The sequence below is a fragment of the Platalea leucorodia genome (genome assembly GCF_965183815.1).
Source record: "Platalea leucorodia genome assembly, chromosome: 2".
In the NCBI taxonomy this organism is placed as follows: Eukaryota; Metazoa; Chordata; class Aves; order Pelecaniformes; family Threskiornithidae; genus Platalea; species Platalea leucorodia.
Window position 1 is genome coordinate 315,126 of NC_138824.1, and position 8,960 is coordinate 324,085.

Genomic DNA, 8,960 nt, shown 5'->3' on the forward strand with positions numbered 1-8,960 from the left:
CTCCATGGGACTGACAAGAGATTGGCTTTATTGGCAACGTCTCCCGCCTGCCACAGAGCGAGCACTCCTCCCGGGTCCTCCCGGGGGCAAGGGGACATCCCTGCCACAGAGGTACAAGGCAGCACGAACCAAGAGCTCTCACAAACACTACTCAATTTTTGCAAGCCTGATGCCTGTTAATACAGAATTTACCACGATGCAGCTTTTTCTGCCCTGGGTTAAGGTAACGCCGCCAGCCAAAGTACACGGGTTTAAACCACCGGATTCTGATTGTTCCACCTCTGGTTCTCATCGTACGCCCCCTCCCGCTGCTCCACCACACGGGTGCCATCCGTGCTGCGTCACGCCGTCGCTCCCTCCTGGTTTTTCCCCCCGAATGTGGGATGTTTCCTACCGAAGGGCTTACTCAGTTCCCAGAATAACATTTCCTGTGACTGCTGGAACCACAAGCAACTATCACCTCTAAAAAAAAATCTGCAGGAAGAGCAGTTTCTTTAGCATCGATTCCCGTTCCCTTCAGCTGCTGACGCACCGCAGCCTTGTAAGTGTGTGCTTGGACACCTCTGTGTGCGAGAACCCCACGTGGCACCTTCCTCTTTAAATACACATTTAAGCTTTCTGAGAAACCATCTTTAAAACCACAACTGCCTTTGTTATCGCTAAGAGGATTTACATTATTCCAAACCGAATTACTACACAACCCCTGATCCATCACCGCGCGCGGCTGTGCCGGGGAGGGGCAGAACGGTGCGCCAGGAACCGGCACCGAGCCGGAGAGCCCCCGAACTCGCCGGACAGCACCCGAAAGCGGTCAGAGCGCGTCCCTTTGCTTTTCGCCTCTGCCCCCGCTCCCTGCACACCCAACACCTGACCCTTGGTTGGCCCGTCCGGGGATACGGCCTGGGAGACGCGAGGTGGTTTTCCTTCGGCGAGGCCGCGTGGGAGCTGGCTGTGCCGCCCCTCAGAGCGGGGAAGCCTCGCCGACGGCACGGCCAGGTTGTGTCAGCTCCACAGAGAAACACCGAGCTGCCGATTCGCCCACAAAGGCACGACACCCGCTCCTCGTCCCTCGCCCAAGCGCTCGTCATTTCTGAACAGAAAACCTGGACGATCTGAACTAATCTCTCACAACGCTCCCGCGTTTCCCTCAGAGCCACGCTCATCTCGGCTGTTTCCGCAGTCCAACGAGTTCACGTGCGCTGTTGCGTCCCCGCGCTATTTATTTCAGATTAACACACACAGGGTACGTTTTTAGAAAAGTTTTATTTGTCCCGCATATCTTCCATATGCTGTTCTTAGAACTTCTGGAATTGCTTCTTGGTACCAGCAGCCTTTGTGACTTTGAGGACGTTGAAGCGGACCGTCTTGCTGAGGGGACGACACTCTCCCACGGTGACGATGTCCCCGATCTGGACATCCCTGCAAAGACACCACCGGCATTTCAGCGGTTCCGAGCTCTCTGCATTTACACTTGCTTTGCTCTGCAGCACAGACATTCGCCTTGGTGCGATGCTGCCGAGGAACAGCACTGAAAGCGACCTCAGGTACCCGAGGTTGTAAAGCAAGGCCTTATTTCAAGGGCTGCGAAGGTGAGCGTGCCTAAAAAGCAGCTGCCACAAGGCCCTGGAGGCCGTCGCTCCGCACGAAGCTCCAACGCGAGACAAGGCTAAAGGCAGGCTTTTCGAGGGCTGAGCGTTGAAGGGGAACCCTTCAGGGACGGGGAGTTTCCCTCCCCCTGAGCCCATACAGGCTCCAAGCACTTGTTAAGCCAGATCAGCTGGACTGCAATGCTAGTCCCGGCTTTTCTGGAAACCCACGCTCCAAAGACAGGCTTAGGAAACACGTGGCAGACAAAAAAACCTGCCAGCCCTTGAACCTGCCCCCTCTGGCCTCAGCGTTCACTTCGGAAACATCCAAGTTTTTATCCTTTCTCAAGAACGGTATCGCTGTAACGGCATGCGGTTTCAGAACAGGCAGACTGACCCGAACCTGTCTTACGGTTCAGCGACTGCCACCGGCGTTGTCAGCAGCCCCCTCCACAGCAGGGGCTCTGAAGACCATCGTGAGTTTAGACATCACCACCGGTAAGCAGGTTCCAGGTCAGAAGCAGCCATAAAACCCCGTGCACCGCACCAACGTGCGCGCGCGCTGCCATTGCCACGCAAAAGCCGAGCTCAGCGTTATAAACACTACATAGAAACACGCGTACGAGAGGCTTGGAGCACACCCGGCACGCCCACGGACCACCTCCCCACGGGGCAGCGCTCCGCCCCAGCGCCGCGGGGGCTTGCACGCACCTGAAGCAGGGGGAGAGATGCACCGACATGTTCTTGTGGCGCTTTTCGAAGCGGTTGTACTTGCGGATGTAATGCAGGTAGTCCCGACGGATGACGATGGTGCGCTGCATCTTCATCTTGGTAACCACGCCTGGGCGACAGAAGCGGGGGGATGTGACATCCAAGAGCATAAGCAAGCACGCACCGGCCCGCGGTAAACTGGGCTGGAGATCTGGTTGTAACTAACAGGGAGCAGAGAGTTTTACAAGAGCTACCCAAGAGGATCAGCGGGGACGAGTGGTATTTGACACCTGGCGGCAGCACCCTTCAATTCCAGTAATTTCTCCTTATTTACCTTAATAATAAACTCTAACACATCCTTTGAGGGGTGCTCTGGGACCCTGGTTCTACCAGGATGAAAGAGCTTTCTTACTGCCAGGCTGCAAAACGCAAATTTCTATTCTAAAACAAATTATTGCTCATGTCTTTTTGAAGACTTCCAAGCACACTGTGCCGCCTTTCCTAGAGCCAATGCTCCCTGCATTATCTGCTACTGGATCACGTCACCATCTGCACCACAGAGCAGGGCATCTGGAAGGGTAACTGCCAGCAACTGGTCCCTTGGCTGGGCATCAGCAAAGCCGTGCGGCATTGTCGTCAAAGCCCCTTCACCGTGAGACTTGGAAGACCATCGTGAGAGAATGGCATCATGTGCAGCTCAAGGACCAGAGCGGAGTTTCCAGGCAGCTCCCAATCGACGCTGACAGCTCGTGGGCCTCCACTGCTTACCCGCTTCAGGGCAGTCACAGGATTACGCCCGTACTGTCACTCCTTAAGGAACCTTCACAACTCACCTGACAGGATTCGACCACGGATGGAGACATTACCAGTGAAGGGACACTTCTTGTCGATGTAGGTGCCTTCAATTGCCTACAAAGAGAAACAACTGTCAGCATTCCATAAAATCACAGGATCATTAAGGTTGGAGAGGACCTCTGGGATCACCGAGTCCAACCATTAACCTAACTGCCAGGTCCACCTCTGAACCCTGTCCCTCAGCCCCACATCCACACGGTTTGTGAACGCTTCCAGGGGCTGTAACTGCACCCCTGCCCTGGGCAGCCTGGGCCAGGCCCTGACAGCCCTTTGGGGGAAGAAGTTTTTCCCCATACCCAACCCAACCCTGCCCTGGCGCAGCTTGAGGCCGTTCCCTCTCGTCCCAGCGCTTGTTCCTGGGGAGCAGAGACCGACCCCCCCGGCTCCAGCCTCCTTTCAGGCCGTTGCAGAGAGCGATGAGGGCTCCCCTCAGCCTCCTCTTCTCCAGGCTGAGCCCCCCCAGCTCCCCCAGCCGCTCCTCCCCAGCCTTGTGCTCCAGCCCCTGCCCCAGCCTCGCTGCCCTGCTCTGGCCACGCTCCAGCCCCTCCATGGCCGCCTTGGGGTGCGGGACCCAGCGCTGAGCACAGCAGTCGAGGGGCGGCCTCACCAGTGCCCAGCGCAGGGGGACCATCCCTGCCCTGCTCCTGCTGGCCACACTGCTCCTGATGCATTTCGATGGACAAACAGCTCGGGCAGCACCACAGCTCAGAGAAGCCGCACCTACATCGGCCCACGAGGGGACACGCTCGGCGGGGCCGCCGCGGGAGCAGATGCGGGCGCGGGGAGCCGAGGGGCAGGAGGGGCGCAGCCCTGGCCGCCCGGGTCCCGCGGACGGCCGTGCCTCACCTCCTTGGGAGTCTTGAAGCCCAGGCCGATGTTTTTGTAGTAGCGGGGCAACTTCTCCTTGCCGCCCTCGCCCAGCAGCACCCGCTTCTTGTTCTGGAAGATGGTGGGCTGCTTCTGGTAGGCCCGCTCGGTCTGAGGGGGGAGAGAGGGGGGCATCACCGGCAGCTCCGGGGCGCGGCACCTCCCCAGCCCCGGGGCACGGCACCCCGCCGCACCGAGAGCCTCCCCCCAGCCCCGGTACCTCACAGAGACACCGACACCCCCGCCCCCCCCGCCGCCCCACAGGCCGCTCGCCGCCGCCCCTCGCCGGGCCGGGCCGCAGCCCCACGGTCCCCCCGCACCCCCGGGGCGGGTCGCGGCCGGGGGGGTCCCGGGGGTCCCGGCGGCCGTGGCCTGCCCGCGCCCGCGCCCACCTGCGTGTCCGCCATCTTGGGCCGCGCGGCGGAAAAGAGGCCTAGGCCCACGCGCGGCGCCGCTTATCCCGGGGGCGGGGAGAGAGCGCCGGAAGTGACCTCACGGGGAGGCCGGCCGAGCACGTCACTTCCGCTGCCGCGCTGCGGGACGGGCCCGGGCCCGGGCCTGCTCCGAGCAGCGGGGATCCGCTCGGGCACACGGGGCCCTCGGCTCCCCCCGCTCCGCGGGGATGCGGCGCCGGGCCGCTCTCCCCGGCCGCCGCCATCTGTGCGGCCCAGGCGGGCCCGCGCCTGCGGCGCTGCGGGGCCTGGCGGGGGGTCGAAGGCAGAGCCCGGCTGGACGCTCAGCGCCTGGCGAGCCCCGTGGCGAGCCCCGTGGCGAGCCCCGTGGCGAGCCCCGTGGCGAGCCCCGTGGCGAGCCCCGTGGCGAGCCCTGTGCGCCTTGTCCCCGGCACGGAGGATTAGCTGAGGGGGCGGGCAGCCGTGCGGGGCCCGGAGGGAGGATTCCTGCCCGCGGGCACAGCGGGTGCTGGAGTTGAAGGGGAAAAGATGCAGATCGCGATGATGCGCCCCAGGGTGACACCACCGTGTCCTGGGGTGCATCAAGCGCTGTATTGTTAGCCGGCCGAGGGAGGTGATCGTCCCGCTCTGCTCCGCACTGGTGTGGCCTCACCTTGAGCACTGTGTGCAGTTCTGGGCGCCACAGTACAAAAAGGATACAAAGCTACTGGAGAGTGTCCAGAGGAGAGTTACAAAGATGGCGAAGGGTTTAGAGGGGAAGCCGTACGAGGAGCGGCTGAAGTCGCTTGGTCTGTTCAGCCTGGAGAAGAGGAGACTGAGGGGAGACCTCATTGTGGTCTACAGCTTCCTCACCAGGGAAGGAGGAGGGGCAGGCGCTGATCTCTTCTCCCTGTCGACCAGCGACAGGACCCGAGGGAAGGGCAGGAAGCTACACCAGGGGAGGGTTAGGGTGGCCGTTAGGGAAAGGTTCTTCACCCAGAGGGTGGTGGAGCACCGGAACAGGCTCCCCCGGGAGGCAGTCACGGCGCCAAGCCTGACAGCATTCAAGAAGCAATTGGACAACGCCCTCAGACGTATGGTGTGACCTTTGGGGTTGTCCTATGCAGGGACAGGAGGTGGGCTCGATGATCCTTGTGGGTCCCTTCCGACTCAGGACATTCTATGATGACATGAAGTGAAGGATTTGGGGGGGCTTTTTCTGAGAGCAGATGCAGGGCTCCCTGGGTGATGAGGCAGGAAGGTACAATACGGCCCAGGCTGACCACCAGCGGTTTAACGGCTCAGTTGTCCGTCACAGGCTCAGTGACCCCACAGAACAGCTTCCCTAGTGCCTCCTCACCGGCCAGCGTCTGGGCTGCAGCCCAGGAGGTGCTGAGCTCCATACATGAATAGGGGCAAGGTCTCTTCTGTGTTGGTTCCTTATCCAGAGAGCAGAGAGAGAAATTCCCAGGCGAAGTATGTTATTATTTGATACAAAGACCCTGGGTTTGTAGCGTACCTGCCACAATCAGCTCCTTTGGGTGAGGGAAGATTTAAACGCGACAGGGTTTTGGTGGGAATTTCTCTCCGGTCTCAGGCTGTGAGGGCCCGCGCTGACAAGGGGTCTCTGGCTGTACCCCTGCTGCTTGACTTGCAGAAAACGGGGACCTTCTGCGTGGGTGCCTCTGTGTCTGGACAAGTGCTCGTGTTTCTTCAAGGTCTTTTTCAGAACCTGTTAGCAATGTTACTGGAACTGGACCTAAATTATTTGAATTTTCAGTGAGTGTGGCTTCTGACGTGCATTACACGCAACAGGGTACCTCAGAAAAGGCAGCAAACTTATCTTTACTTAGTTTTATGTAAAGGCAGCAGTGTAATTTAACATTATTGTGATGAAAATAAAGTTACGTTAAACCAACAGCATATGGTACCCTGTTTACTGCCTGTCACATCATTAATAAATTGCTTGAAGATTAAAGGGAGAATAACGGCTTTTTAGAGCTCTTACGCATTTTGTTCTCTGTTAGTCATCATCTGCCTCACTAGGGGCCAAGTGCAGGGGCTGAAAGCAAAGTCATTTCCAGCCACAAAGAGTTAACGCGTGTGGACGGTGATTGACTCTTCCCGTGCTAGAAATGAAGGCTGACGAGGAACAGGTCCGAAAGAGCAGCTCGTCCTTCGCGCGAGAGCAAGCCGCGGCGGGACTCCCCGCTGAGGGACTGGGATGTGGAAAGTTCACAGGGGCCCGTGGAGGGACGGGACAAGTTCATGGAGGGAAAATCCATTCACGTTTGCTGACTACGTGTGAAAAACATGCGGCTCGGGAAGTCTCCTCGCCTGAAAACCCTGGGCACCAGGATGCGGATGAGGCAAAGCGAAGCTCGGCTCAGGAAGGGCTTTGGATCTGTGACCCGGGCGCGGGTGCGGAAGGAGCCCACTCGGGGGGCTGAAGTGGGACAGGAGTGTTTTTAACTTTTGGTCACTGGGACGTTGATCTTTTTGTGTCTGAGTTCGTGCCTAGATGGGCTCTTGCACTGGGCACTGCAACGCCATGGTCTTGAATAGGTGGCAGGATGGCCTCAAGGGATTTTATATTTATTGGCTTCACAGTCCTTTCAAACTCTCAGGGGAAAAGCAGCGTGAAAAGGAGATAACGTAACTAAATTCTTTTGAAAATTACCATTCTTTTCCGCAAATTATCCATAAGCTGATGAATAAATAAAGAAAACAGCATTTCTTTACTCATCTCTTTGACACTGAAAATGAAACTGAGTCATCTACTGCCTTTAACTCATAACGACTTGTGAAGAGTAGGGGCATAAAACCCGAGGGCAATCTTTTTCTCTTTTAGGTGGGCAAATTCTGTGGGTGTTTTGCAGCCGCTCAGATCAGCCCGCTGACAGCGAAGAGTCTCGCCTTTGGGTTCAGCTCTGCAGCAGCAGCGGTTGCATGGAGAATAGCTGCGTCTCTGTGGGACAGACCAGTGTCAAACGAGGGGGGAAGGTGGGGGTGTCAAACTACCCAGCTTGATCCCGACATGCAAAACAAAGCAAAAGGGAATTTCAGACAACGGCTTAATCAGGAATCCTTGATTAACCCCTGATTAATCATCAGCAGAGCGCAGAGCTGAGGCTTTATGAGAGAGTATGAATAGCGGTGGGCTGTGAGAAAGTGAAGAAAGGCTCCTCCGCCAAAGCACACCATCCGGACGGGGAGGTGAAGAGTCTGCAAGAGCCACTGGTGCCCCTGAGTCCTACCGGGGCGTTGCCCCCGGCCCTGCTAGCAGCTTCTGCTTAAGGCTGAGCCTTTCTTCTGATGGCCCTCAGCAGGAAATGCTTGGGAACATTGTGTGGGGCCAAGGAGGAAAGAGCGGAGGTAAAGCACGGACATTGTCTGGCGAGGGAGGGAGTTTTCCTCTGGGCGTTGTCTGGCTGTGCGAGATACTATCAAGCCTTTGTCATAAGGAAATGTGTAAAATCCATATTGCCTTTTCAGAGGAAATTCAAAGAAGCTTCAGTAGCTTCAGAGGTTGAGCTGAGAAAACCAGTGCCGACCTAGCAGTATGTTTCTTCTGGCAGCTGGAGGGAAAGTTCTGAAGCACTTTGAAATGATACAGGAAGAAACCAGAAAATCGTGCTCTTTTATGACCTGCAGCATTAGGTTATGATGAGAGGTTATGGAACTGCTTTCACTGATGTTTTTTAAAATGGACTAATAGCTACTGAACATGCTCTGCTTGGGCCACTTGATCCTTTCCCGCTGTGCAGGTTTGGCCTTGGTGGCATCTTGAAGTCCCTTCGAGACCTGCATTTCCGTGCTTCCCACCGTGCTGCTGGCCATGGCTCCATAAAACAGCAGTGTGAAGGTGTGGTGTGATGCGGTAGAGAGGAGACAGAAACGCTGGGGTCTGAAGGTTGCTGTCCTCTCCCAGCTGGGCACTGCTGGCTTTCAGGGACCTCTGGCTCTGCAGGGACATGGATCCTACAGACGCTCCAGGGAGCAGGTTCTCGGCCTCTGGCCACAGTGGGATCTGCTCTGGGAGCAGACTTGCTCTCAGCACTGCTCACCTGACGGTGCAGTCAGTGCTGAATTTGTTAGTCTGGTTTCTTAACCCCAGCAATGCCGTAGATAGTAGGAACGATATTGTATTGATGGTGAGTACACACTGGGGTCTAACTGCACAGCAGAAATGGATTCAACCTGTGGTTCCTTTTTACTCTTGCTTAATTAGATCCTTGTTCATTGTTTCATGTTTTCTGTGAGTGGCATTCCTGTCGCATCTGTCATGCATCAGGTCATCAGTTGCTTCATCTGTACACTAAGCACTTCCAAGCGCCAAACATTTATAGCATTGTGTGCTCAACACATTTTATATTTTAATTGTTTAGTTAGACACTGAACTATCTGCACATCCTCCTTACAGCGTCACAGATGTCCCATTTAGATCTTTGTTAAGGTGTTGATACTTATTCAGTATTTACTTAGCATTAACTGTCCAGTCATCAGCTCATTACTTCACTCGTAATACTGTTTTTCTCCAGTCAGTCCC

At 56.6% G+C, this 8,960-nt stretch overlaps 1 protein-coding gene across 1 annotated transcript; it reads right to left on the reverse strand.

The window, feature by feature from the left end:
- Positions 1-1,244: 1,244 nt before the first annotated feature.
- On the reverse strand, positions 1,245-4,500 carry RPS11 (ribosomal protein S11). Its single transcript, XM_082304912.1, has 5 exons — positions 4,412-4,500; positions 3,999-4,130; positions 3,131-3,206; positions 2,298-2,427; positions 1,245-1,419 (listed from the first exon to the last, which is right to left on the reverse strand). The coding sequence occupies exons 1-5, from the start codon at positions 4,424-4,426 to the stop codon at positions 1,296-1,298; spliced, it is 477 nt and encodes a 158-aa protein (XP_082161038.1). The 5' UTR covers positions 4,427-4,500; the 3' UTR covers positions 1,245-1,295.
- Positions 4,501-8,960: the final 4,460 nt, after the last annotated feature.